Source organism: Lutra lutra, chromosome 4 (assembly GCF_902655055.1).
Source record: "Lutra lutra chromosome 4, mLutLut1.2, whole genome shotgun sequence".
In the NCBI taxonomy this organism is placed as follows: domain Eukaryota; kingdom Metazoa; phylum Chordata; class Mammalia; order Carnivora; family Mustelidae; genus Lutra; species Lutra lutra.
The window spans coordinates 176,817,176-176,845,157 of NC_062281.1; the positions used below are offsets into that span (position 1 = coordinate 176,817,176).

The 27,982-nt window shown below is 47.4% G+C and overlaps 1 protein-coding gene across 2 annotated transcripts; it reads left to right on the forward strand.

The window, feature by feature from the left end:
- The first annotated feature begins 398 nt into the window (after window positions 1-398).
- Window positions 399-27,982, forward strand: PTAFR (platelet activating factor receptor). Of its 2 annotated transcripts, none has more exons than XM_047728196.1 (2): window positions 399-999; window positions 24,717-27,982. In XM_047728196.1, exon 2 carries the CDS (start codon window positions 24,756-24,758, stop codon window positions 25,788-25,790), a length of 1,035 nt encoding a protein of 344 aa, XP_047584152.1. In that variant the 5' UTR covers window positions 399-999; window positions 24,717-24,755; the 3' UTR covers window positions 25,791-27,982. The 2 variants fall into 2 exon arrangements, with proteins under 2 accessions (XP_047584152.1, XP_047584153.1); XM_047728197.1 differs by lacking the exon at window positions 399-999 and adding an exon at window positions 5,180-5,365.

Sequence of the window (27,982 nt, forward strand, 5' to 3'; positions counted from 1 at the left end):
CCCACAGTGCCTGTGACTTACTGTTCCCACGGGATCCCCAGGCTCCTTGCTTCTGTGTGACCAGGGCTGTCCAGCCCAGTCACCCGCAGACCATGGCATCTCTTCTAAGCTCCTCCCTTCTCATCCTTTTCTTTTTTTTTTCTTCTTCCTCTTCTTCTTTTTTTTTTTTTTTTAAATTTTATTTATTTGTTTGAGAGAAAGAGAGAGAGCACAAGTTGGGAGAGGCAGAGGGAGAAGCAGGCTGCCCGCTGAGCAGGGAGCCTGATGCGGGGCTGGATCCCAGGACCCTGGATCATTACCTGGGCTGAGGGCAGACACTTAACTGACTGAGCTACCCAGGTGCCCCCTCTTCTCATCTTTTTCACTTTCTCAATGTTTCTCCCTCACCACCCTCTCTCCTTTTCTTTCATTTTTTCTCTCATGCCCATACACAGACACACACACCAGGCACACACTCACGGCCTCATTGCGTTTGCTTCTAATTTCCTTGGTTTCTGGCCTCCGGTCTTCTCATTCCTCTCATGCTCTCTGTCTGTGTTTACATCTGTCTTTCTCCATGTGCCTTTCTCCCCCATCTCTCACTGCCTTCCTGGCTGTCCCCCTCTCTCCCTCTCTTGATTTCTCCTCTCTTTTCTCTTTTCCTTGCTTTCGTGCTCAATCCCTCTCTCTCTCTCTCTGTCTCTCTTGAGACTGTCTGCTCTGAATTTCTGCTTTCTCTCTTGTATCCCAGCTGCCTGGCCTGCCCATTGCCCATCCGGCCCCCGGCTCTGGGGGAACCCTCTGACCAGTGGTCAGGGCCCAGCCACCCAGCTTGGAGGTTCTTGGTGCCACCCGTTGGAGGAGCCCCAGGGTCACGGCATTTCCTCCCTGTGGGTGACTTGGCAGTGGTATGCTCTGTTTCCTCACTTCTGCAATTTCCAGATAGCGCCGAGGCTGGGTCTGCAGACAGACGGACACTGAGATCCTGCTGCTGTGGCCGCTCAGCCTTCCCTGATTCAGGTAAGTGGGGGGGTCCCAGCGCTGGCTAGGCGAGGAGAAGATGTGTGACAATGTCCTCAGGAGACCAAGGTTGAGCCCCTCACCTGCGCCTGAGCGAAGGGATGACTCTGTTCTGAAGGGACTGTTTTGGCATTTTCCTCGGGTCCTGGGTCTCGTGTTTAGAAAGGATTCCTCGTGACCAAACTTGCCAGGAGACGCAGCTCCCCGCTTTGGTTGTCTGAGGCCAGGGCCGTGCTGAAAGTGACCCCAGAGACCTCACGGGGTGCTGACAATGGTGATGGGGGTGCTATCTAGGACTCAGGAGCTGAATGCCATCTGCTTGACTAGCTACATGTGGTCTCTCGGCCCAGTCATGCTCCTTCTGTGGCTCAGTCTCCCGCATTGTCGATGGGGATAAGAAGTTCGGGGTCTGGTACAGGGCGGGGTTCTGAGGAGCTCATGCGGTGCCAAGTGTTCCTGAGGGGTGATGAAAATAACCAGGTTATTGGTACCAAGGACCTGGTCTGCAGCAGGTTTCCTCCAGCATGTCCCAGCAGGGGAGGGACAGGGCACAGGGTGGTGGTCTCTCCTTGTCCCTGGCTGTCAAGAGGTTCAGGTGTACCATGGTCGCTGTCTAGACACTTGTCCCCCTGTGGAGAGTGAGGCAGTCATCAGTCTCTCTTTAAGCATCCAGGCAGCTCTGATTTAGCTCTGAGCAGGCAGCTGTGTCCCAGGTACTTGGAGCGTGTATGTGTGTGTTCGTGCATGCGTGTGTGTGTGTGTGTGTGTGTGTGTGTGTGTAGGTGCTGGGGAAACAACAGAAAGAAATGTTCCACCTTTAGGTACTGACAATGCAGCCAAAGAAAGAAGTCTGCTCTGGACGTGAGGAAATGGTCCTGGGCCAGAGGTGGGCCCCTTGGGATTGGCTGGATTTTGATATTAGCTCTTGTATAGGGCTGGGACCTTGGCAACTAAGGAGCATCTCTTTCCGCTTTGGTAGCTGAGGGTTCCAAGTCTTGACCTTTGGGTGTGTGGGGGGATGATGAAGTAAGAGGCCGTGTGGGAAAATGCTTTGTCAGTCGTGAGATGCTGCACAAAGTGAACCAATGTGTTAGTACTGAGGTCGACCCCATAACCCTCACTGTAGGTGCCTTAGGGACGAGGAATTTGTGTGGTTCGTTGTTTCATTCTTACCCTTAGCACAGTATTTGGTGAGCAGTCTAATCTTAGACTACGAATTGAACAGACAGATGATAAAGGAATATGTTGTACTTAAAAGAGAATGGACAGCAAGCCAGAGGCCCAGCATCTGGTCCCAGTTCTGCCCCCAATCTTGTTGTCACCATGGGCAAATCTTTTCTCTTCTTTGGGCCTCAGTTTCTCCTTCTGCTCAAGGAAGGTTTGGGCAAGGGATTATGGTCCATGGCGCTAAGGACAAAATCAGCCTCCAGGACTGAGTTCCTGCATCTGATTGGGATTGGGGTGGGGGGTGTGATGAGAGGCTGGGGTCCTTTCTCGTTGTTCTTTTACAGGCCCGTCCTTTTACAGTCCTCCACAGGCCTGTGAACAAGGCCTCGTGGAGGAAAGGGGGTGCTTCTCTCTGTCAGCGGCAGTGCTCCTTCCCCCACCTGCATGAGTTTGGCCTGGGAGGGGGGCACCAGCTGAGCAGCAGTGTGGGAGCTCGCTTTGACTGGTCCTGGGGGAGTGTGTCTGGGTTGGGCCCCCCGGAAGGGCCAATGCTGGGGCCCCAGCACGGCCACCTCCCTGGCCAGCCCCCACTGGGTTCCTTGGCAGAAGTGTGGGTGGGGACAGAAGCTGTCACTGTGTCTTTGCGTGAGTGTGTGCATGTGTGTCAGTGGCCGTGTGGGTGGTTCTGAGGCGTTGGCCCCGGCCGTAGTCACATGGGCCTGGAACATGACCAACGTGCAGGAGGGTCTGGTACAGCCCAGCAGTTCCCAGAAGCAGAATCAACAACCAAACCAGCTGCGAGGTCGGTATACCTATCTGCCCTCATGTCTTCAGCCAAGGAGGATCCAAAGGCAGAGTCTGTGTGTGTGTGTGTGTGTGTGTGTGTGTGTGTATGAGAGAGAGAGAGAGAGAGGGAGAGAGAATAGGTGAGGGGAGGACCACTGCTCAGCAGTCCCCCCCCCCCTTAGTTCTGTAGGAGGGGAACCCTGAGGGCAGATGGCAGCATGTCAAACACCTGTGCCGGCCCCTTTCTGGTTCGTAAAGTCCATTCCCATTTACCAAGGGCTTTACTGTTGGCAAACCCTTTATCACTCCTACCCTTCTTGTTTTCTTTTTACAACAAGGCTTGAATGCTTGGAGTTGCCCTCCCCACACCCTCTGCAGCAATTCTGCGCCCCCCCCCCCCCCCCCCCCCCCCCCCCCCCGCCGCCCGGCCCCTGTGGATTTGTCAGATACAGATCACAAGGCTCAGAGCTGGAAAGAGACTCACTCGCTCAAGGTGGTGGGGGCCATGGCGGAGACCAGAGAACAGATCCTCCCATCCCAAGTCCCGTGGTTTCTCCTCAGCTCCCTCTGGCCGTGGCTGGTTTGGTGCACAGCTGTTTGGTTCACTCATTCATTCATTCAACAAACATTTTCTGAGAGGAGGGGAGGAGCCCACAGTTACTGAGCAATGATTACTTGCATAAACTCCTTCATTCTGCTCTTACGACTACCTGGTGAGGAAGGTTTTCGGATGCTGTTTTGCAAATGAGGAGAGGGAGATGCTGAGAGCCATAGAACAGCGAGGGAAGAATAGAGCCCCATGTAGATCCTGGTCTGGGGAACCCCAAGGCCCAGACCCTGTGCCCTGTTTTCTCTTGGGGCGGGCCCCGGCTACCCAGGAGGGTACCAGCAGGATGCAGGAGTTCTCCGGGCTGGAAGGCGTAGTCCTTTGGTGTGATTCCTGATGTAACGGAGGGGTAAGCCCATAGGAGGAAGTATCTGTCCACTCCCTCCTTCCTGCCCTGGCTTACTTCCCAGAAGCAAGGAGGAGGGAGTGGGAGGGGACTCACAGATACCATCTGGGTATTTGGGAGCTGCAAGGAAAGACCCAGGCCAGGTTTAGGGTCCCCAGACTCCACAGGGATGTCCTAGACCAGCTGAGCAGAGACCAAGTCTTGCCAAGGCCATATATATATTGCTGGGGTCAGGGAAGGGCCCTCTGTGAGAAGGGAGATTGGGAAAAATCTGATACCCAGGCTATTCCCACCTCAAGGGCCCTAGACCTTGTCCCTGACCTCTCCTAGACAAGGAATTCCATTTATCCACCCAGAAATGTGCCCAACATGGTGCTAGACTCCTTGTATTCAAAACTGTGGGACGCCCAGAATTCCCCAGAGGACAAGATACTTGCTCCCTCAATTTCCCCCTTAAATTCCTTTGCTTCTTGGAGAAATGGTAGTGAAAGCACTCCAGGAGGGGAATCTTCGAAGAGTATAGCCAGGCCAGGCCCTAAAAGCCAAGCAACAGCGGCGGTCAGAATAGGAGTAACTCATTGACGGGGCATCTTCTCTATGCTGAGCACTTTAAACGTTTACCTGCCTTCAACCTCTGGCTATCCTGTGAGGTCAGTGTTGATATTATTCTCATTTTGTACATGAGGAAAGTAGGACTCACAGAAAAGAAATGATTAAACTGTCGTGTTTGAGAGGACTCAGGAAATCTAAGGGCTGGGAGTGACTGAGGCTGGTGTGTGAGGGTTTGGAAGTGAAGGATGAAGGACAATGTGACTCTGGGGTGTGTGTGTGTGTGTGTGTGTGTGTGTGTGTATTAGTAAATATATATTTCTTTCTTTCTTTTTTTTTTGAGACAGAGAAAGCACATTCACATGAGTGGTGGGGAGGGACAGAGAGGGAGGGGTGAGAGAATTCTAAGCAGGTTTCCATGCCCAGCACTGAGCCCAACACAGGGCTCGATCTCATGACCCTGAACTGAGATCATGACCTGAGCTGCAATCGAGAGCTGGATGCTTAACAGACTGAGCCACGCAGACGCCCCATTAGTAAATATTCCTTGAGGGTTTGCTGTGGAGGAGGCCCTGTGGTCCATACTGGTGAAATGCCAGAAGTCTTGAACCCAGGGAATTCCCAACCCAGGAAAAAGAAAACAACGGCCGTTATAATGCACTGCGATGTATTGTGTTATGGAAACCACAGGTGGTCCCTCTAACTGTCTGGGTGGAGAAGTAAGATTAACAGTAGCCAGCATTCCTTGAGCTTTGATTATGGATCAGGCATTTTCTATTTTATCCTTACAACAATCCTATGAAGTCTTCTTATCAACTGGTGGCATTTTGCCAACTGTCACTAGCTGCCATAAAAAGATGTGACTGGTCCCTGGAATCTTTCAGAGCTAATGATACATCTGGAAGCCTGATGTGGTGGCTTCGGGCTGACGTGGCCTTGGTGTGAGCAGTCGCAATGACTGTGCTGCTACCTTTTTTAAAAGATTTTTTACTTGTTTATTAGAGAGAGAGAGAATGAGAGAGGAAGAGAGAGAGAGAGCACAAGCAGTGGGAGCAGCAGGCAGAAGGAGAAGCAGACTCCCTGCTGAGCAGGGAGCCCAATGTGGGACTCGATCCTGGGGCTCCAGGATCATAACCTGAGCTGAAGGCAGTTACTTAACCAACTGAGCCACCCAGGCACCCTCGTGCTGCTATTTTGAGAAACATTTGATCTGACATAATTAGCAAACTGGATTTCCTGTATATACGCTTTTTTAGAGCTGTTGACTGTGAACACCTTGAATTGTGCTAAGCCCTTTACACACATTAGTCATTGAATATTCGTAGCACTCTGGGGAGATATGTGCTTGGAATATCACCAGTTCCATTCTCAAAGAAAGGACCTGAGGCTCAGAGACTGATGTGCTTGGCAATGGTCACAAGCTAGGAGAAGATACAGGCTGAATTCGAACCTAGGTCTGCCTCACCAGAGTCCAGGGTCTTTAAACCGCTGTTCTTTTCAAACATTTTGTATCTTTTTCTCACTGGATGCTCACAAAAGCTCTGTGTATTTTTGCCCCCATTTTATAGATGAGGCCCAGAGAGGGTCAACAGCTTTACCAAAGTTGTGTAGTGGTAGGTCTTAAAGCCGAGTCCTGTGATTTTATTTTATTTTATTTTTTTTAAAGATTTTATTTATTTGTCAGAGAGAGAGAGAGAGAGAGAGCACAAGCAGGCAGGGGCAGAGAGAGAAGCAGTCTCCCTGCCAAGCAAGAAGCCCGATGCGGGACTCGATCCCAGGACCCTGGGATCATGACCTGAGCCGAAGGCAGCAGCTTAACTGACTGAGCCACCCAGGCGTCCCGAGCCCTGTGATTTTAAGTTAAGAATACACAATATACTTTCAAATCTACCATTGCTGGGGTCCATTAAGAAAAAAAATGTTTTTTAAAGATTTTATTTATTTGTCGGAGAGAGAGAGAGAGAGCACAAGCAAGGGGAGAGGCAAAGGGAGAGGGAGAAGCAGACTTCCCACAGAGCTGGGAGCCCAGCTTGGGTCTCAATCCCAGAACTTGGAGATCATGACCTGGCTGAAGGCAGACACTTAACCATCTGAGCTACCCAGGAGCCCCACCTTTTAAAAAATAGTGTATTTGTTTATTTGAAAGAGAGCACCAGAGAGTGAAAGAGAGAGAGAGAGAGAGCACAAGCAGGGTGAACAACAGGCAAAGGGAGAGGGAGAAGCAGGCTCCCTGCTGAGCAGAGAGCCCAATGCAGGAATCAATCTCAGGACCCTGGGATCATGACCTGAGCCGAAGGCAGATGCTTCACCAACTGAGCCACCCAGGCATCCCACGAAAAAAAAAATTTTTTTAACTGTGGTAAAAACACATGACTTAATTTTCCCATCTTAACAATTTTTAAGCAAATATTACGGTACTGTTAACTTTATGCACATTGTTGTACAGCAGGACTCTAGAATTTTCCATCTTGCCTGACTGAAACTCTATAGCCACTGAACAACAATTCCATTTCTCCTTCCCTCCCCAGTCCCTGGCAACAACCATTCTACTTTGCATTTCCTTCACTTTAATGACTTTAGCTACTTCATATAAGTGATGATTTTAGATGATGCTTCATATAACAACTCAGTATCTGCCTTTTGGTAATTGGCTTATTTGACTTAATCATATCCTCAAGGTTCATCTGTGCTGAAGCACGTGACAGGCTCTCCTTCCTTTTGAAGGCTGCATAGTGTTCCGTTATACATACACACCACGTGTTGTTTGTTCATCCATCTGCTGACGGACATTTGGTGGCTCCCACCTCTCAGGATTGTGAATAGTGCTTCTATGACTATTGGGTGTGGGAATATTTCTTCAAGATTCTGTTTTCAGTTCTTTTGGAAGTGGACCCAGAAGTAAGATTTCTGGGTCATGTAGTAGTTCTATTTTTAATTTTCTGAGGAAACTGTACTGTTTACCGTCCTGGCTGTATCATTTTATGTGCCCACCAACATCCACATCCTTACTAGGACTTGTTTTCTCCTGCTTTTTTGATAGTGGTCATCCTACCAAGTGTGAGCCGCTATTTCACTGTGGTGCTCATGTACACTCCCCAGACGATGAGTGGCGTTGCCCATCTTTTCATGTGCTTGTTTGCCATTTGTGTATCTCTTTTGGAGAAATCTGTTGAAGTCCTTTGCCCCTGTTAAAATCAGTTACTATTATTTTGCTCTTGTTGTTATTGTGTTGTTAGAGTTCTTTATATATTCTGGATATTAGCCTCTTATCCAGTATTTGGTTTGCAAATTTTTCCCCTTATTCTCTAGCCTGCCTTTTCCCCTGTTGACTGTTTCCTTTGCTACAGACGTTTTAAAGTTTGCTGTCCCCCCATATGTCTATTTTTGCTTCTGTTTCTGGCATTCAGAAACAGTGTTGTATCTGGTGTTGTATCTGAGAAATTATTGCTCACTCCAGTGTTAGGAAGCTTTCCTTCTATGTTTCCTTGTGGGAGTTTTACATTTTCAGATCTTATTTTCTGATCTTTAATCTGTTTTTTAAAATTATATTTATTTATTTGAGAGAGATAATCAAAGAGAGAGAGCATGAGGGGAGGGGAGCATCAGAGGGAGAACCAGGCTTCCCGCTGAGCAGGGAGTCGGATGTGGGACTCAATTCCGGATCTTTAGGATCATGACCTGAGCCAAAGGCAGTGGCTTAACCTACTGAACCACCCAGGCGCCCCTTTAATCTGTTTTGAATTAATTTTTGTGTGTGGTTTAAGAGAAGTATCCATCTTCATTTTTTTGCATATGGATCTCCAGTTTTCCCCTCAGCACTTGTTTAGAGAGGCCCTTGTTTTCCCATTGGGTCATCTTAGCACTCTTGCCAAAGATCATTTGACCATATGTGAGGGGGTTTATTTCTGGGCTGTCTGTTCTGTTCCACTGGTCTGTATAACTCTCTCTTTATGTCCCTACCGTGCTGTTTCGTAGTATGTTTTAAAATCACAAAGTATGAGGCCTCCAGCTTTGTTCTTCTTTCTCAAGAGTGTTTTGACTCTCTGGAGTCTTTCCAGATGAGATTCCAACTGAATTTTAGGATTTTGTTTTCTGCTTCTGCAAAAAATGTCACTGTGATTTTGACAAGGCTTTGAATCTGTAGATGGCTTCTGGAAGTATGGACGCCGGAACACTATTGAGTCTTCCAGTCCATGAATGAGGATGTCTGTCCATTTATCTGTGTCTTCTGTGATTCCTTCCAGCAATGCTTTTTAGCTTTCAGTGTACAAGTCATTAGCCTCCTTGGTTAAGTTAATTCCCAGTATTTATCCTTTTGATGAGATTATAAATGGAACTATAGTCTTAATTTCCTTTTCTCTTGGACCCATTTTTATTCTTTTAAGATTTTATTTATTTATTTATTTGAGAGAAAGAAGGCATACGACCCATTTTTATTCTTTTAAGGTTTTATTTATTTGTTTGAGAGAGAGAATGCGTGCGAGCAGGCGGAGGGGCAGAAGAAGTAGCAGGCTCCCTGCCAAACATGGATCCCAACTTGGGGCTCTATCCCAGGACCCTGAGATCGTGACCTGAGCCGAAGTCAGATGCTTATCCGACTGGAGCCACCCAGGTACCCCTCTCTGACTCATTTTTAAATCTTTATTTTACCAGAGAGGAAGCGGAGACTCAGAGTCATGGGGTGAGTTTAGTGTTTGAACTAGAAGTTGATTCCAGCTCCAGCACTGCCTGGTAGGAGTGACAAGAATGCAGAGCAGACCCTCCCCTCCCTTTGCCCCATTCCTGTTCTCAGGTGATAGGACGGGTCTGGGAGTGGATAAGTTGGGTAATGAGTGGTTGGCTTCCAGCAGGGGCCTTGGCTTATCTTAGGAGATAGGATGGGTCTCGGAGTTCAAAATCCCACCTGCTGCTTCTTAGCTGTGTGACTGTGGACAAGTCTGTTTCCTTCTCTGGTTTCACTTTCTTCTCTGGAAAGATGGGGATGTTGTAAAACTCATCTCGCAAGGCTGACTTGAGGGGGAAAAGTATTCGTGGGTGTGTGGCGTGTGTATATTTAATCCAGCACCCTGAGCATAGGTAGGCTGGCTGTGACTCCCCTCCAGTCACGCCCTACACACAGGGCAAGGGGTTTTTGGATCCACATGTAAATGTCCATGTGGAGCCTTTGTCCTCCCTCAACCCACTTCTAGCCTGAGATGTTTTGGTGATTGTACCCCAAGGCTTGCAGCCCTGCAGGGAGCTGCTGGTGCAGGAGATCTGTGTGAACTTGAATGTGAGCTTATAAATATTTAGACATTTGTACTTAAAAAAAAAAAAAAAACCCAAACTATTTATTTATTTATTTATTTATTTATTTGAGAGAGAGAGAGAGAGAGCGAGCACTCCGGGACAGAAGGAGAGGGAGAAAAGCAGACTCCCCACTGAGTGCTCAGCCCCTATGGGATGGGGAGAGGTTGGGGGCCGGACAATCCCATGACCCAGGGATGATGACCTAAGCCAAAACCAAGAGCCAGATGCTCAAACAACTGAGCCACCCTGGTGCCCTGGCATTTGTACTTATGATCCCGAATGGCCCCACAAATATTAGGAGCTGGGCTGACTGATAAACCCAACTTTCCAACCCACGGTCCACACTGGGGAAGTAACCAGCACATAGTTCCTTTTGCTCAGATCCAAGTGGTCTGTCTCCTCTGACTTTTCGGCTGAGAATGGGAGACCACGTTTCCTGGAGGCATGATGTTCCCAGGCAGTACAGGAATGGTAGGGGGTTGGGACTGAATGTTATGCAGGGTAGAGGATGGGATATCCAGAGGCAGAATTCTTCTGTCTCCATGAATATTTATAGCTCCCTTTGCCTACCCCTTGTTTAGAGCTGGGCCTGGGCTGCTGCCCAGACTTGAGGCATCAGGGAACTGTGCCCTCGTGTAAGATTGATCGGTCTGAACTGCTGCTGACCTCTTTCCCTCCAAATGCTCATTCTTTTCCTGACCCATTAAAAGGTTTGTAGGTATTAGCATAAGACCCTGTCTGGAGCTGACAAGGAAGTCAGTATGTGGGTTAGAGCCCCTGGGACTGTGGTGACTATATTCCCTTCCCCTGACTTCATATGGGTGAGCCAATGGGGAGAAGGAGGCTTGGCCATTGTGACTACTTTGCATGCTTATTTTTGGAACCACTGGTAGAACTATAAAACTTTATAGATGAAGAAACTGAGGCCCGGAGAGGTGAAGTCACCTGCCCAAGGTTACATAGCAAGTAAATGGCAGAGCCAGGTATGAACCCAGGTCTTTCTGACTCTAGAAACGGGTTGTTCTCCCCATCCTACTGTGCCTCTCTCAGAGAGACTGGGCATGTTTCCTTCACACCAGTGTCTGCTGAATAGTCTTCAGAGGTTTGACATTCATTCATTCATTCATTCACCAGTGTCAATGTCTGACACTGGAGATACAGAGATGAAAAAGATTTAGTCCCTGCCCTCCAGAAGCTCCAGACTTCTAGAAATGGCCATAGAAATCAGTAGTCATAACACATTGTATCAGCTGCTATACTGAGGAATATACCCAGTACCATGGTGACCCAGAAGAGAAGGCAACTCATTCTGCCTGGGGCAATCAGGGAGGGCATTCTAGAGGAAGCATTCTTTAGATTGGGTCCTAAAGGAAGAGTAGGAGTTTGCTAGGTAAAGCAAGAGGCAGGAGACATTCTCAGTAGGTGGGACAGCAGCATGTGCAAAGGCACTGAGGTCTGAGAAGAAATGGATTTTTTAGAGAAGCGGCAGGAAGTTCAGTGTGGCTGGAATACAAGGCACGTAGTCCAAGGGGCTGGAGGGAGATGAGGTGCAAAAGGAGCTTGGATTTGATCCTGGGCAATGGGGATCCATGGAAGGTGGTAGATTAGTCGAGTATGCGGCTGGGAGCATGCTGAATCACAGCCCCTCTCCAACTTCAGCATCCCCACGAGTCCCCTGGGAATCTTGTGAAAATACAGATTCTGATGCAGCAGGTCTGGGGTAATGTGTGAGAATCTGTATTTCTAAGAAACCCAGCTGATGCTGCTGGTCTGAAGGTGACGATTTGAGTAGTGAGGCTGTAGAGGGCTCACTTGCTTGTGGGGTGGTTGCTCTGGGGAGCGGGCAGCTCCTGGTGCTCTTCTGTCTCGGAGTAGATCAGGCTTCTCTCATCTTCTCGGGTCAGCCGTCCTGCAGCTGTCACAAAGAGGTCACAACAAGGTCAAAATTATTGGTAGTCAGCCATCTGTTGACTCAACAAACGCTTACCAAGCCCCTGTTCAGGCCACGGGTGTGCTGGAGACAGAGAGAGGAATTGGAAGTGCCACTTTGTGGCCCATGTCACCACCCTCTCTTGCCTCCAGAATGGGTTGTCTGTTTGTCCTTTGTCCCCTACTGTCTATTTTCTGTCCAGCAACTAGGGAGTTTGAGCACATTTCTCCCCTGCCTGACACAGTCCAGCGGCTCTCCAGTGCTCCTAAATAGAATTCCACCTCCTTATCACGCCTCGGGAGCCCTCTGGGGTCAGTTGCCCTCAGATATCATCCAGTGCTTCCCGTTTCTCACTTCCCTAGGACCGCATGAAGCTTACAGTTCCTTGAACACAACGAGTTTGTTCCTATCTTAGGATACGATGAACTACTCCCGCTGCAGACCCTCCGCACATGAGACACTTGACCTAGAATACTCTTCTTCCACATTTTCTCTTGACTTGTTCCTTTGGGCATTTTAGATTTCAGCCAGGATCAGATAGGGATTTTTGCAGGACCCTAAAGCTTATACAATCTGGGGGGCCCTCTTGAAGAAAAGCAACCAAATGGCAAATACACAAATACACAAGACCTAGGAAGGGGCCTTGAAGTTTAAGCTTCATTGACCTCATGGTGAATCTTCCTCTGGTTTTGTTTATAGGTCACCTCCTCCGAGAAGCCTTCCCTGGTCACTCTATTTAAAGAAGCCCCTCATCCAAGCTTTGTCATGTCATTACTTTTATTTCTTTTATTGAATTCATCATGATTTGAAATTATTGTGTTCTTTTATCTCTCTATTTGTTTTGGTCTGTTTTCCCTGACTAGAGTGTAAGCTTCTCAAGAGCGGGAGTCCTGCCTATTTTATTCTTTTTTTTTTTTTTAAAGATTTTATTTATTTGACAGAGAGAGAGAGAGATCACAAGCAGAGAGAGAGAGAGAGAGAGGAGGAAGCAGGCTCCCTGCCTAGCAGAGAGCCTGATGTGGGACTCGATCCCAGAACCCTGAGATCAGGACCTGAGCTGAAGGCAGAGGCTTAACCCACTGAGCCACCCAGGCAGCCCCCTGCCTATTTTATTCTTGCAGTATCCCCAGCAAAATGCCCAGCCCCCAGTGGGATAGCTGTCTGGTGAATGAATTGACATGTCCTCTGCCCTCCAGGAATTGCCATCTAGTGTGGTAAGAGGACACAAGGGCAATTTCAATGGTATAAGAAGCTGTAAGCTATGGGAACTCAGAGGATGAACACTTAACCCAGTCTAGGGGCAGAGAGCAGGGTGTGAGAGAGGCAGGGAGGCTTAGGAAGATCTAGCTGCAGGGAAAGAGGCCAGCACAGTCTTAAAGGGATCATTAGGTAGCCAGCCAGAGCGAGGAAGGGAAGCATGAACAAAGGCATAGAAATCTGAGCCCCCAGGCCCAGAAAAGACCCAGCTGGTTCCATTTTGGTTGATGTCAAAGGGTCACACTGATGCAAAGGGACAGCTGGGTGCTAAGTTTGGGATGGAGGTTAAGGGAGTGGGAGTTACGTGAAGACCAGGATCTGGGAAGACAGCAGACAGTGGGAAGAGCCGGGTGATGGGTACTAGAGGCACTCAGGGCAAGGCTTTGGGCAAACGCAGGGATTCTGCCCAAGACCCCCACACTGAATCTGACTCTGTGTCTGGAAGGAAGAGTTCTAAGCTGGGCTTCCTGTGGGGGTGCATGCGGACTGGGGAGGCTCTAGGCCCAGACAGACCTGATTACATATTGTTACAAGTTGGATTCACAGGACAGCTGACTCTGAAATGGAAATTAGCATGTAGGCATGCTTTTCCTGGACTGTTTTAAAGCAAAGTTGAGATACTGTATAATTCTACTATAAGTATTTCACTACGTGTATTTAATAGATAAGGAATTAAAACCTATAAAAATATCATTATCACACCTAACAAAATTAACACTGATTTCTTAATTCCAGCTAATACTGAGTCTGTGTTTGAGTTCTTCCAATTGTCTGAAAATTCGTTTTTACAGTTACTTTGTTTGAATCAGGATGCAAACAAGGTTCACAATTATTTGCTCAACTAAGCTTCTTTTTTTTTTTAATTTTATTTATTTATTTGACAGACAGAGATCACAAGTAGGCAGAGAGGCAGGCAGAGAGAGAGGAGGAAGCAGGCCTCCTACTAAACAGAGAGCCCGATGCGGGGCTCGATCCCAGGACCCTGGGATACTGACCTGAGCCGAAGGCAGAGGCTTCAACCCACTGAGCCACCCAGGCGCCCCAACTAAGCTTCTTGAATGAGAATTTAACATTCCCCCCTCCTTGCTTCTCCCTCATTCCTCAACTCGTGCTTTGGACGCTGCTCTCCCCATGACTGGAGCTGGATTTCTCTGTTGCCACATGCTACTTTTGCTTTTCTTTTTTCTTTTTTGAAGATTTTGTTTATTTATTTGAGAGAGAGGAAGGGTATGAGCAAGGAGAGGGGCAGAGGGAGAGGGAGAAACAGACTCCCTGCTGAATGGGGACCCCGATGTGGGGCTCAATCCCAGGACCCGGGGATCATGAACTGAGCTGTAGGCAGATGCTTAACGGACTGAGCCACCCAGGTTCACCTACTTTTCTGTCTGTATCATACTTGATCTTCCTGTGGCTTTTCATGCTGCTTGCTCCCACTTCCATGCACTGGAAATGTTCTCCAGCATGGCACTCCTACCTCTCTCTTCTGTCCCTGCCTCCTTCATAGGTTTCATCTCCCCCTCTAAGTTCTCTGGGGGAATGTGGGGCTCTTCAGGGTTTAACTCTGGATCCTTTGGAATTTCAGGGCACCCCAGATGTGTCCCCAGCTGGATTCATCCCCTGCCATCCCCACACTCTTTCTCCTCAGCATCACCTCCATGAAGATGAGTACCATCCCCAGCCCCAATCATCTGGGCCAGAAACCTGGCAGTCCTTGACTCCTCCCTTTCTATCAACCCATCTCCCATCCATCACCAAGTTCCATCCGCTCAATCTCCCAAAAACTCTGACAACCATCCATTTCCCTCCATTTGCCCCTTCACGCTCCAAGCCTCCTTTGGCCCTGCAGACAACTGTACTGTCTTGATGTTCTTTCCCTGCTTCTAGTCTGAAGCCCCTCTGGTTTATTCTGTACACAGCGGTCAAAGTCTGCTTTTCCAAACCCGGATCCAGTGTTGTCCCTTTCCCGTCCCATACCCTTCCATCACTCCCCCTTCTCTACAAACTCCTTCGCCTAATATTCAAGACCTTTCTTGAGTTGACCAATATACATTTACTTTGTAGGTCCTATCTCTGCTCACCATCCCTCCTCTCCACCACACACACTTTAAGGTTTAGTAGACCAGGTGTCTCAAGTTCCCTGAGGACAAGGTCCAGTCTCTCTTCCTCTTCCAGGATTCTGCACACACTGTCCCTCTGCCTGGGGCTCCTCAGCTGGCTAACTCCTTCTTGTCCTTCTGCATAGGCAGGAGGTCACTCCTGATCCTCAGGTCTGAGTAGGGGCACCATCTCAGAATTACCCCGACTCCTAGAACTTCCACCATCATAACACTTGCCAGCTGTCTACTCCTGAATCTCTCTTTGGCAAAATAGGCTGTGAGCCATGGGAGGGCAGAGACTGTGTCTGTTCTCTGAGGCCCCAGCATTCTTTCCAGGGCCTGGAGCTGTGGGGGGCTTGTCCAGTGAGTACATGGGTGAGGGACCAAATGGGCGAGCTGGGTTCACCTGGGTGTGTGTGCCCCACTCACAGAGTGAGGAAAAAAATTTTAATTAATGCAAAAAAAATTTATGATGAACAAAACACCACAATTTTCAATGAGGACAGGATCATAATAGTGCCAAGCAGACCCATTTTAGAACCTGGGGCAAAAGGAATACTGATTTCGATTTTTTTAAGATATTGCATTCAAATAGTATTTATCCATTTTTTAAAAGATTTTATTTATTTATTTGACAGACAGATCACAAGTAGGCAGAGAGGCAGGCAGAGAGACAGGAGGAAGCAGGCTCCTCACTGAGCAGGGAGCCCGATGTGGGGCTCAATCCCAGGACCCTGGGATCATGACCTGAGCCGAAGGCAGAGGCTTAACCCCCTGAACCACCCAGGTGTCCCATAAATGGTATTTATCTTGATCACTGAAGTTTTCAGTATCCCCTTATATTTTGCTCTTAAGTGAGCTCCTCTACAAACCTTACCCCAGTCCTGGTCCTGGTGGGAAGGCTTTCTCAACAGGCCTGGACAGGCATGGCATGGGGGACAGGGCCCAAGCAGATGTCCTGGGTTGGATCCTCTGGCTGTAGAAAGACTCTTTCCAGTGGAGAGTTTCCCACACCCCACTAAGCTGGAGCCTGAACCCAAGAGGAAGGGACCTACTTAGGGGTAGCGTTGGATGGTGAGGATGGGAAAGGGTGTGACTTCCTCAAACACCCAGAGTGAACACCACGCACTGCCCAGCCGTGGACTGCCTCCCCGCCTTTCTGAGGTCCCAGGGAGAGGATCCCCCAAGGCATTGAAGGTCCAAGAGGGGAAAGAAACAAGACCAGTCCCAGAGAAATGGGCACTTCAGGCTCAAAGGAAAGATGAGGGGGCTGAGATTATGCAGCAATGATTTTATTTGTTTATTTATTTTTAATTTAAGTTTTCAGTATTAATTCCAGTATAGTTAGAATCCAGTGTTATATCAGTGTCTGGTGTACAATATAGTGATTCAACAACTCTACTTTATTCAGTATTCATCATGGTAAGTGCACTCTTAATCCCCATCACCTGTTTCACCCATCCCCCCCACGCCCCCCCCTCTGGTAATCACCAGCGTGGGCTCTATAGATGAGAGTCTTTTTTGGTTTGTCTCTCTCTCTCTCTTTCTCTCTTTTTCTTTCCTCTTGTGGAGCAGAGACTTTAAAATCTTCTGGTCTCAGCACCTCTTTAAAAATTATTGAGGACCCCAGAGAGCTTTTGTTTACATGGGATATATCTATCAGTATTTTCTTTTTTAAAAGATTTTATTTATTTATTTGAGAGAGAGCGACAGAGATAGCAACAGAGATAGCGAGAGAGAGCACAAACCAGGAGGAGAGGGAGAAGCAGGGCTGGATCGCAGGACCCTGGGATCATGACCGGAGCCGAAGGCAGACACTTAACCCACTGAGCCACCCAGGTGCCCCCCATCAGTACTTTTCATATTCAAAAAAAAACTAAGACTCTTGAAACATTTTTAAAAATACAAAACCCAGGGACTCCTGGGTGGCTCAGTTGGTTAGGCAGCTGCCTTCAGCTCAGGTCATGATCCCAGCGTCCTGGGATCGAGTCCCACATCGGCCTCCTTGCTCGTCAGGGAACCTGCTTCACCCTCTGCCTCTGCCTGCCATTCTGTCTGCTCACTCTCCCTCTCTCTCTCTGACAAATAAATAAATAAAATCTTTAAAAAAAAAATACAAAACCCAGGGGCGCCTGGGTGGCTCAGTGGGTTAAAGCCTCTGCCTTCGGCTCAGGTCATGATCTCAGGGTCCTGGGATCGAGCCCCACATCGGCCTCCTTGCTCGTCAGGGAACCTGCTTCACCCTCTGCCTCTGCCTGCCATTCTGTCTGCTCACTCTCCCTCTCTCTCTCTGACAAATAAATAAATAAAATCTTTAAAAAAAAAAATACAAAACCCAGGGGCGCCTGGGTGGCTCAGTGGGTTAAAGCCTCTGCCTTCGGCTCAGGTCATGATCTCAGGGTCCTGGGATCGAGCCCCACATTGGGCTCCCTGCTCAGCGGGGAGCCTGTTTCCCCCATCTCTCTGCCTGCCTCTCTGTCTACTTGTGATCTGTCTCTGTGTCAAATAAATAAACAAAATCTTTTTTTAAAGCAGCATTTTTTTAAAGATTTTATTTCTTTATTTGACAGACAGAGATTACAAATAGACAGAGAGGCAGGCAGAGAGTGAGAGAGGGAAGCAGGCTCCCCACGGAGCAGAGAGCCTGATGTGGAGCTTGATCCCAGGACCCTGAGATCATGACCTGAGCCGAAGGCAGCGGCTTAACCCACTGAGCCACCCAGGCGCCCCAATAAATAAAATCTTTAAAAAAAATACAAAACCCAGTAATAAGCTCATTCCATGTTAACACAAACAACATTGTTAGCAAAAAATTAGCTAACAATTTCAAAATATAAATAATTTAGAGTGGCCTTGATTTAGATTTGGTTGCAAATCTGTCTAATGATGGGTTTAATACAAGACAGCTAGATCTCATGTCTGCTTCTGCATTCCATATATCTTGGTATGTTGTTTGGTTGGAGTACATGAAGATCTGCCTTCACATAGATGCGTAATTATAGTGGGAGGGATATTTTAATGTTTTTTTTCAGCTATTAATGATGTTCTTCTTTGATACTACATCAAAGCTCCACAATGGTATTTCTAAAAAAGCCAGTTGCAATGTGGAACCTCAGCCATACCAGAGAACCTTCTGTAATCCGGTGTGCAGCCGTGTTTTGATCTGTCTTGCCCTTTGATTCTCTTACCCATGCATAATATTGAAACTGACCTTCCTCATTTGGAAAATACCAGTTCATTAAGTTAAGCAGAATTTCCAAACACAAACCTTTCACTGTAAAATTTTTTTCATTAGTATCGCCACCAATCTCATCCGAAAATTCTTTAAGGATTGGGAAGCTGTCAAACTCATGCAGGCAGATACAGCTTTTCTGAATATGCTAATTTTCTTCAAAGTTCGAATTTTATCATTGGCGACGAATATGTTGTTTGTTTTCCTTGAGGCGATGGGCTCCTTTGTTCATATCTGAGCAAACATGATACCCAAGTTTGGAAAACCATAGCGGGCCAGTCATTTTTTTTCAAGTGATAGTGATGATCTATAAAAAAGTTCAACTTACAAAAAAAAAAAAAAAAGTTCAACTTACAGCTCAGTTGCTCAAGGGCTTTTCCTAGAGACAACCACTGACTTCAGTGTGCAGAAGCATTTCCCATTTTGACACCCAGAATATTAAAAAGATGTGCACTCAAGATTTAATAAAATTAATAATTCCCTTGCTTTATCAAGGAAATTGAATTTTTTTTTTTCCACTGAGTAGTGCCTGGCTGTGAAAAATACAGCTCTTACTCCCATTTGGTGCCTCTGCCTTGATTTGTGCTAAGGAGCCAGAGGTTTTCTTCACCCCGTACCATCAGCGCAAATGTCAACACAGTGAAAAGGGGAAATAATGTTTTGGTATTATTGTGATAATAGTTTTTTTTTTTTAAGATTTTATTTATTTATTCGACAGAGGAGACACAGTGAGAGAAGGAAGACAAGCAGGGGGAGTGGGAGAGAGAGAAGCAGGCTTCCTGCCCACCAGGGAGCCCAATGAGTGGTTTGATCCCAGGACCCTGAGATCATGACCCGAGCCAAAGGCAGAGGCTTAACCCATTGAACCACCCAGGTGTCCCTATGACAATACTTTTGACCTCATGGATTCTCTGAAAGTTCTCAGAGATATTCCCTTCTCTTCCCTCATTTCTGTGGACCACCCTTTGAGAAGTATCATCCTAGAGCCTTGGGATCAAATGGCAGGACCACGTTTAGGAACGGAAAAGATCCCAGCCGTGTAGAAGTTCGCAATTTCACTGCTGCGGAAGCAGCATAAAATGATGTAATTCACAATGTGACTTGAGGCTGAGTTTTTTGTTCCAAAAGGAATCACAAATATTTATAGGAATAATGAAACCTACATTTATTTAATTTAGCATACACTACACTAAACGGGGCAAAGCACAAAAATGTTCTCAGTCATCAAAATTCCAGTTAGAGCCAGTTGGTTCTTTTTTCTTTTTTCTTTTTTTTTTTAAATTTATATATTTGAGAGAGACAGAGAGAGAATGAAAGGGGAGGGGTCAGAGGGAGAAGCAGACTCCCCACCGAGCAGAGAGCCCGATGTGGTACTCGATCTGGGGACTCCAGTATCATGACCTGAGCCAAAGGCAGTTGCTTAACCAACTTAGCAACCCAGGCGCCCTCTTTTTCTTTTTAATTGAAGTATAATTGATATACAATATTCTATTTGTTTTGTACAACATAGTGATTTGACAACTGTGTTACACTGTGCTTACCACAGGTGTAGCTACCATCGGTCACCCTACGACGCCATTCTACTCCCATGGGCTATATTCCCTATGCTGCGCCTTTCATCCCTGTGACCTGTTCATTCCACGATGGGAAGCCTGTACCCCCGCCTTCGCCCATTTTGCCCATCCCCACACCTCCCGCCCCTCTGGCAAGCATGGCTCGTTCCCTTTATTTATGGGTCTGTTTCTGCTTTTAGAGTCAGGTAGTTCTTTAAACTCACCTGTAAGAATCTAGAGGCTTCTTCCAGTGTTTCCTCTGCTCCAGAGCTCCCAAAGCGATCCTTGTAAGCACCGAGGTCTCTCACCCACTCCGTTACTGGTTCATGGTGCTGGGAAGAGTGCTGAATAGAGAGACAAGGCCCTTGTTCTCCTGGGGCTCACAGTCACGTGGGAGAGTGTTATGAACCACACAAACACGAATAGGATCACAACTGGGCTAGGGTTTACAGAGAAGTACAGGGAGCTTTGAGGCAGGACTGGACCTGGCCTGGTGAGGGCCTCTCTGAAGAACTGATATTCAGGTAAGGTTTGAAGCACGAGCTAGAATGGCCGGGTAGAAATGGGGTGTGGTTAGGAAAGAGGGTTCAAAGCGTAGGCATGGGTGTAAGCTTGCAGGCAGAGGCAGGAAAGGTCTGAGCATGTTTGAAGACCCACCTGGGAGCTCCATTTTGACTGGACCCTGGTGGGAAGATAGCAGGAGATGAGGACGGAATGGCAGTAGAGGTCAGGGCCAGGGCCTCCAACGTGGTCCTTTTCTCAGTTTCTACACCCTGCTCTGCTCCTTCCTGCCTGTGTCTTGGACGCATGCAGAGGCTTCCGCCTGGAACATTCTTCCTCTCTCAGGTCTCCAAGGAAATGTCGCCTCTTTTCCAAGTATATTTTTTTGTGTTCTCCAGATCAGCACCCCCTTTTATTTGTCCAGCAACTCTTGTTTGCTTACATCCTTTTCGTCCATCTGCCCTGTGAGACGGTCAGTTCCCCGAGCGCTGGCTGGTGCCGTCACGTTCACCCCGTAGCCCGTGTGGGCCGGCCATGCAGTTGGTGCTCAGAAATGTTTGCTGGTGGAATGTGTGAAGGAACAAACACACACAGAGCTGGGTTTGAGATCCTGGCTCCACCTCCACACAGCTGTGTGACCTTGTACAATCACCAAACACCTGATATTGTTTCCTCTTCTGTAAAATGGGGTTTTACTTCCTATCTCAGAGGGCTTTCGTGAGACCAGAATGAGGTAGTGCTCGGGGAGCACCTGGGTCCGAAGGAGCGTCTTAGTCCTAATTCTGTTTTCTTTTCACTGTTCTGGGACGTATGACGAGGCTTGGGCCTTGCTTAACCCCGTCTGGGTCTCCTGTCCTTCCATTCCCCCCACCCCTGCCAGCTGCAACACAAAATTCAGAGCAGCTTCTAGATTCCTGTGCTGGCAACAGAGTGGGAGAAACAAGAGAGGAGGGAGCCAATGGTTTTGATGGAAAGTGAGTGGTGGTGAGGATGCTGTTGAAACGGACCAGACTGTGGGTAGTGGGATTAGGGTTAGTTTCATCTTCTTTTGTATATATATATATATATATATATATATATATATATATATATGTATGGAGAGAGAGAGAATGGTGGTGGGGAGGGGCAGAGGGAGAGGGAAAATCTTTTTTTTAATTAATTAATTTTTGAGAGAGAGAGAGAGAGTGTGCACACATGAGCGGGGGGAGGAGCAGAGAGAGAGAGAGAATCCCAAGCAGACTCCAACACCCCGGGCACAGCTTGACTCGGGGCTTGATCTCATGACCCTGAGATCATGACCTGAGCCGAAATCAAGCTGGACGCTTGCTTAACCGACTGAGCCACCCAGGTGCCCCTTTAATATACTTTTGTAAAGGCTTTTTGTTTTGAAATAATTTTAGGCTTCCAGAAAAGCTGCAAAATAGTACAAAGAGTGCATGTGTGCCCTTCGCTCCGCGTTCCCTAATGTAAACAATGTACAAAACCATAATACAGGGGCGCCTGGGTGGCTCAGTGGGTTAAAGCCGCTGCCTTTGGCTCAGGTCATGATCCCAGGGTCCTGGGATCGAGCCCCACATCGGGCTCTCTGCTTAGCGGGGAGTCTGCTTCCCTTCCTTTCTCTCTGCCTGCCTCTCTGCCTACTTGTGATCTGTCTGTCAAATAAATAAATAAAATCTTAAAAAAAAAACAAAACCATAATACAATGATCAAAACCAGGAAATGAACATTGATATTATTTTAATTATAGATCTTATTTGAACTTTACCAGTTTTTCCACTAATGATCTTTTTTTGTTCTTGGATACAATCCAGGATCCCACATTGTACTTAGCTGCCATGTGTTTCCTTAATATCCTCTGATCTATGGCAGTTCCTCAGTCTTTCTTTATTGCTCATGACCTTGACATTTTTGATCAGTCATTTTGTATAATGTCTCACAATTTGGGTCTGTCCTATGTTTTCTTGTGACTAAATTGAGATTATGCACTTCTGGCAAGAAAACCGCAGAAATGATGTTATAGCCTTTTCAGTGCATCATATCAAGGGTACCTGAGGTGGGTGTATGTCTTACTCATGATGAGTGCATCTTAATCATTTGATTTGATTAGACAATACTACTACTCAGCTTCTCCATTATATACTTTTCTTCATCTTTTTCTTTTCTTTTTTTAAAAGATTTTTTTAAAGATTCTATTTATTTATTTGTCAGAGAGAGAGAGAGAGAGAACACACAAGCAGGGGGAGAAGCAGGCAGAGGGAGAAGCAGGTTCCCTGCTGAGCAGGGAGCCCGACCTGGGGCTCGATCCCAGGACCCTGGGATCATGACCCAAGCCAAAGGCAGATGCCCAACCAACTGATGCCACCCAGGCATCCCTAAAAGATTTTTTTAAAAGATTTTATTTACTATTTGACAGAGACAGACACAGCGAGAGAGGGAACAGAAGCAGGGGGAGTGGGAGAGGGAGAAGCCGGCTTCCCGCTAAGCAGGGAGCACGATGCGAGGCTCGATCCCAGGACTCTGGGATCATGACCAGAGCCGAAGCCAGACACTTAACGACTCAGCCACCCAGGCACCCCAAAAGATTTTATTTTTAAGTAATCTCTACACCCAACATGGGGCTCAAACTTACAACCCCGAGATCAAGAGTTGCACGCTCCACCAAATGAACCAGCCAGGCGCCCCTATATTTTTCTTTTCATTAAATTCTTTCTTTTAATTGTTAAAGCAACAAATGCTTCCAAAAAGTTCAAAGGAAGCATGAAATAGGTAAACTTCCCACCAAGCCCATCTCACCGTCCCAAAGGTTACTTATCACTGTCTGCTCTTGAAGCTCTAGCCTTCTTGATCACTTTCTAGATGTCATATACACATATATATACATATATAATCCCACAAATTTTTAAAATTTTGTTTTACTTAACAATATTATCCAGGGAAAACTTTCCATGTTAGTACAATCAGATATAACTCATTCTATCTAAAAAAACAAAAACAAAAACAAAAACAAAAAAGCCAACTGATTCTTTCTAATGACTGGCTAGTATTTCATCTTTGGGTCACCCTAATGTAATGCTCTGTATTTTTGAGATTTTGTATGAACACGTAAATAATAATAAATTTACTTAAAATAATAATAATAATAAAATATTACATAAGTTATATAAAATAGAATATTTATTTTATATATTATGTTTTTATGCATATAATATATATATTTATTAAAGAAAATAAAATATTTTATAAAATAACATAATATTTATTTATTTATCTAAAAGTTCATTTATTTATTTATTTGACAGACAGAAATGACAAGTAGGCAGAGAGGCAGGCAGAGAGAGAGAGAGAGTCAGGCTCCCTGCCGCGCAGAGAGCCCAATGCGGGGCTTGATCCCAGGACCCTGGGATCCCAGGGTCCAGCCGAAGGCGGAGGCTTTAATCCACTGAGCCACGCAGGTGCCCCTAAAATAACATAATATTTATTATTTTAAGAATATTCTACTCCCAATGTGGGGCTTTAACCCACTGACCCTGAGATCAAAAGTCACATGCTCTAATGACTAAGCCAGCCAGACACCCCCATAAATTATTTTTAAAAAATTTTTAAAGATTTCATTTATTTGTCAGAGAGAGCATGAGCAGGGGGTGTGGCAGGCAGAGGGAGAAGCAGGCTCCCTGCCAAGCAAGGAGCCCAATGTGGAACTCCATCCCAGGACCCTGGGATTGTAACCTGAGATGAAGGCAGACGCTTAACTGACTGAGCCACCCAGGCATCCCCCGCCCCCATAAATTATTTTTTTTCAAGATTTTATTTATTCATTTGACAGACAGAAATCACAAGTAGGCAGAGAGGCAGGCAGAGAGAGAGGGAAGTAGGCTCCCCGCTGAGCAGAGAGCTCGATGCGGGGCTCGATCCCAGGACCCTGAGATCATGACCTGAGCCGAAGGCAGAGGCTTAACCCACTGAGCCACCCAGGCACCCCCATAAATTATTTTTTAATATAGAACATCTACCATCAAAATTTACATTTCAAATTTCATCAACAGAAAAACATTTAAGTTGTTAGAAAAGTAAAAATTAAGTTAAAAATAAAAAATATTTTAATATAAATTTTCATATATTGTATCATCAGGAATAGATTATTGAAAACCTTACGTGAAAATAAGCTACTAAATGGAAAGGTATATTTTAAAATGGAGCAAGAGAAAAGAAACTGAATTGCCATTGATTTCATTGAATCTCAGATGCCATTCATTTTAAAAACACACCATTGTTTTATGTAGAAAAAAAATTCTGCCAATTAATTGGACGATACTGCCAAAATGTGCAAAATGAGTCTTGGGATTGATTAAATAAGACAGGCCCTTTTGACCCTTCATTAACCAGAATTCCTGTGTGGTCTTCCAGGCAAAGGCAGGATTCTACCACCGGCTGCTCCTTCCAACCATGGAGATAGGGGCAAATAATTCCTCTCGCGTGGACTCTGAGTTCCGATATACCCTCTTCCCGATTGTTTACAGCATCATCTTTGTGCTGGGGGTCATGGCCAACAGCTATGTGCTGTGGGTCTTCGCCTGCTTGTACCCTTCCAAGAAATTCAACGAGATAAAGATCTTCATGGTGAACCTCACCATGGCTGACCTGCTCTTCTTGGTCACCCTGCCCCTGTGGATCATCTACTACTACAACCACGGCAACTGGATTCTCCCGGAATTCCTGTGCAACCTGGCTGGCTGCTTTTTCTTCATCAACACCTATTGCTCTGTGGCCTTCCTGGCTGTCATCACTTACAACCGTTTCCAGGCGGTGACTCGGCCTATCAGGACAGCGCAGGCCACCACCCGCAAGCGTGGCTTCTCTGTGTCCCTGGTCATCTGGGTGGCCATCGTGGCGGCGGCGTCCTACTTCTTCGTCCTGGACTCCACCAACGTGGTGCCCGACAAGACCGGCGCAGGCAACGTCACACGCTGCTTTGAGCATTACGAGAAGGGCAGTGTGCCCGTCCTCATCATCCATGTGTTCCTCGTGTTCAGCTTCTTCCTCGTCTTCCTCCTCATCTTCTTCTGCAACCTGGTCATCATCCGCAAGCTGCTCAGGCAGCCGGTGCAGCTGCAGCAAAACGCGGAGGTCAAGCGCCGCGCTCTGTGGATGGTCTGCACGGTCCTGGCCGTGTTCATCATCTGCTTCGTGCCTCACCACATCGTGCAGCTGCCCTGGACACTGGCTGAGCTGGGCTTCCAGAACAACAGCTTCCACCAGGCGATCAATGATGCCCACCAGGTCACCCTCTGCCTTCTTAGCACCAACTGTGTCTTGGACCCCATCATCTACTGTTTCCTCACCAAAAAGTTCCGCAAGCACCTCTCTGAGAAGTTCTACAGCATGCGCAGCAGCCGGAAGTGCTCCCGGGCCACCTCGGAGACTGGCACGGAAGTGATCCTGCCGCTCAACCACCTCCCTGTCCCTTCCCTCAAAAAATAGTCGCTGACTGTTGGGGCCAAGCCCAGAGCCTTCTCCTCTGTGGACATCGGGAGACTGACCTGGGGGATGAAGGGGTCTCTGTTGTGGTCTGGGTACAAGTGGCCCCTTCAGTATGGAGGCTACCTCACCAAGGGGAGGGGGGTGATGGCGGGGCCAGATTGCGGGGGAAATACAGGACTTGAAAGTGCCCCCTTCGGCCACATAGGGGCACACGTAGCATAACCTTGGCTTGCGACCTCATCCTGAGTATCTGAGTCTGAGAGCTCTCCAGGGAATGTCAGGGCCGGGGGCAGACCTTGGGGGCAGATTCTGAGCCACCCTATTCACCCTCCCAAGGCAGCTGCCCTGAGTCAGTATAGACTGAAGTTTAGGGCAACTACTACCTTTGCTACTATAAAGGCAGAGAAGGGGGTTTTGGGGAAAGGGATTCTCCCCTGGTTGTCTGGTGGTGTCTCCGGGGAAGACTTTTGAGCTAGGATAGTGCCATCTTGCCTCCATTCAGAGGCACAAGATCTTTGTGACGTGTGACTCAGTGGAACCTTTTCCCACTCATCCAACAGCCTGTCCTGAATGGTGCCAGAGAAGGTAAGACATTCACAGGTCAAAAGGTAGGAGGGGGAGGTTGTCTCTGAAGGCAAATGTGTCTCTCTCCACAGGTCTTGCCTCAGGCTTCATTCATCAGCTCTGGGGGAGTGGGAGAGGCATGGTCACATCCATCTGTCTCAACAGTGGATCCTGATGAATTACCTCCTGCAGGGCAGGTCCCCACTCTGGGTGGGCAGAGACCCCTTGAAGCTAGATTGGGGTCATCCGCAGCTCCACACTGCTCAAGAGTTTCTATGAGAAAGCGCACCTGGGCGGAGAAGCACCTGTGTGGGCGGGGCCTCCAGAGTGGGAGGAGCCTATCAGGTCTCACCTACCACTTAGCTTTCTGGGGCAGGGAGGTGGGCTGGCTGTGTGGGGAGCCCTCCTAATTTAGCTTCCACAAGGTGAGAAGAGCAGTTATAGTCCCAAGGGCCAGCAGGCACTTTGAATTTTGGGTGCAGAAGAGAGGTCTCTCTTCTCTTGAAGACCTCCAGATGCCTCTTTGTCATTTTTGGCAAATATATCCAGATGAGCTTTCCCTCACACCCTGAGCACCTGCAGTGTGAATCTGGTAGCCACAGACCCTCCTTGCTCGGAGAAGCCTTCCCTGGTTTCCGGAGCCCCGCAGTTCTTCTAAAACATCGTCCTCCCTTCCAGCCACGTCTCCATAAAGTGAGATCTTTGTTTCCTATTTTTCCTATCTACCAGGCTGATTTTGACAAGTGCTTCCCCATGGGCCAGTAACCTGCTTGGGTCTGGGATAGTAGCTGAGGCTGAACTCAGCCGATGGTGACTAGGTGGAGATTGCAGCAGGATCGAGCTTTGGTGTCACACGGACCCAAGTTCAAGTCTTGGCTTTGTCACTTCCACCCAAGGGATTGTGAGCTGAATTTCCTACCTCATAGGGTTGTTAGGTGCCATGAATACTAAGGCAGATACCTCTCGGTCATGGTGATTGCTTGTCCCAGATTCTCCCTTTTTATGAGAATGCGTTCCCCTTTATCCTCTGATAGGAGCTGAATGGATGAGATGTGGGGATCTGGCTCTAGTTGGGCCAGTCAAGTTCTCCGTCTCAGGAATAAGCAGCCAGGCTCAGAGGTGCTGTTTTAGGCTCTGCAGGTCACTAACCTGAAGACGTTTAAGTCTGGAGCTGTGACTGTGTGTGCCTGTGTTTACATGTGTGTGTCCATCTCTGTGTATGAGGTGGAGTGGGGGAGGGTGGATGACCTTTCTTAGAGAGAAGATGGAAATGTGCAGAGCCAAGAAGAGACCAGAGGGAGACCAGAAGCCTGGAGAGTAGAGGGCAGGTGCTTCCGGGGCCTGCTGTCCTTTTCTTCCAGGCCAGACCCTCTCAAAGCCCAACATCTGCATTCCTTCCTTTGGGTCCTGTGAGATTCCCTCGTCGGGATGCATTCTATTATTTTGCTTAAGCCTATTTGAGTGACTATCTATGACTTGCATCCCATCTCTGAATAAGATGAATGCTTAGACGCTAAAGCACCATGTTTCTTGCATTTTAGTCATTTGTGTACATACCTCCATACACGGTTTTTCAATATCCATGTGCCATCCGTATGTTTTCTTAATAAATATTTTCCCTAAATTGA

Excerpts from the sequence above, each read along its gene's own strand:
- PTAFR (XM_047728196.1), top strand. The coding sequence starts at position 24,756 with ATGGAGATAGGGGCAAATAATTCCTCTCGCGTGGACTCTGAGTTCCGA.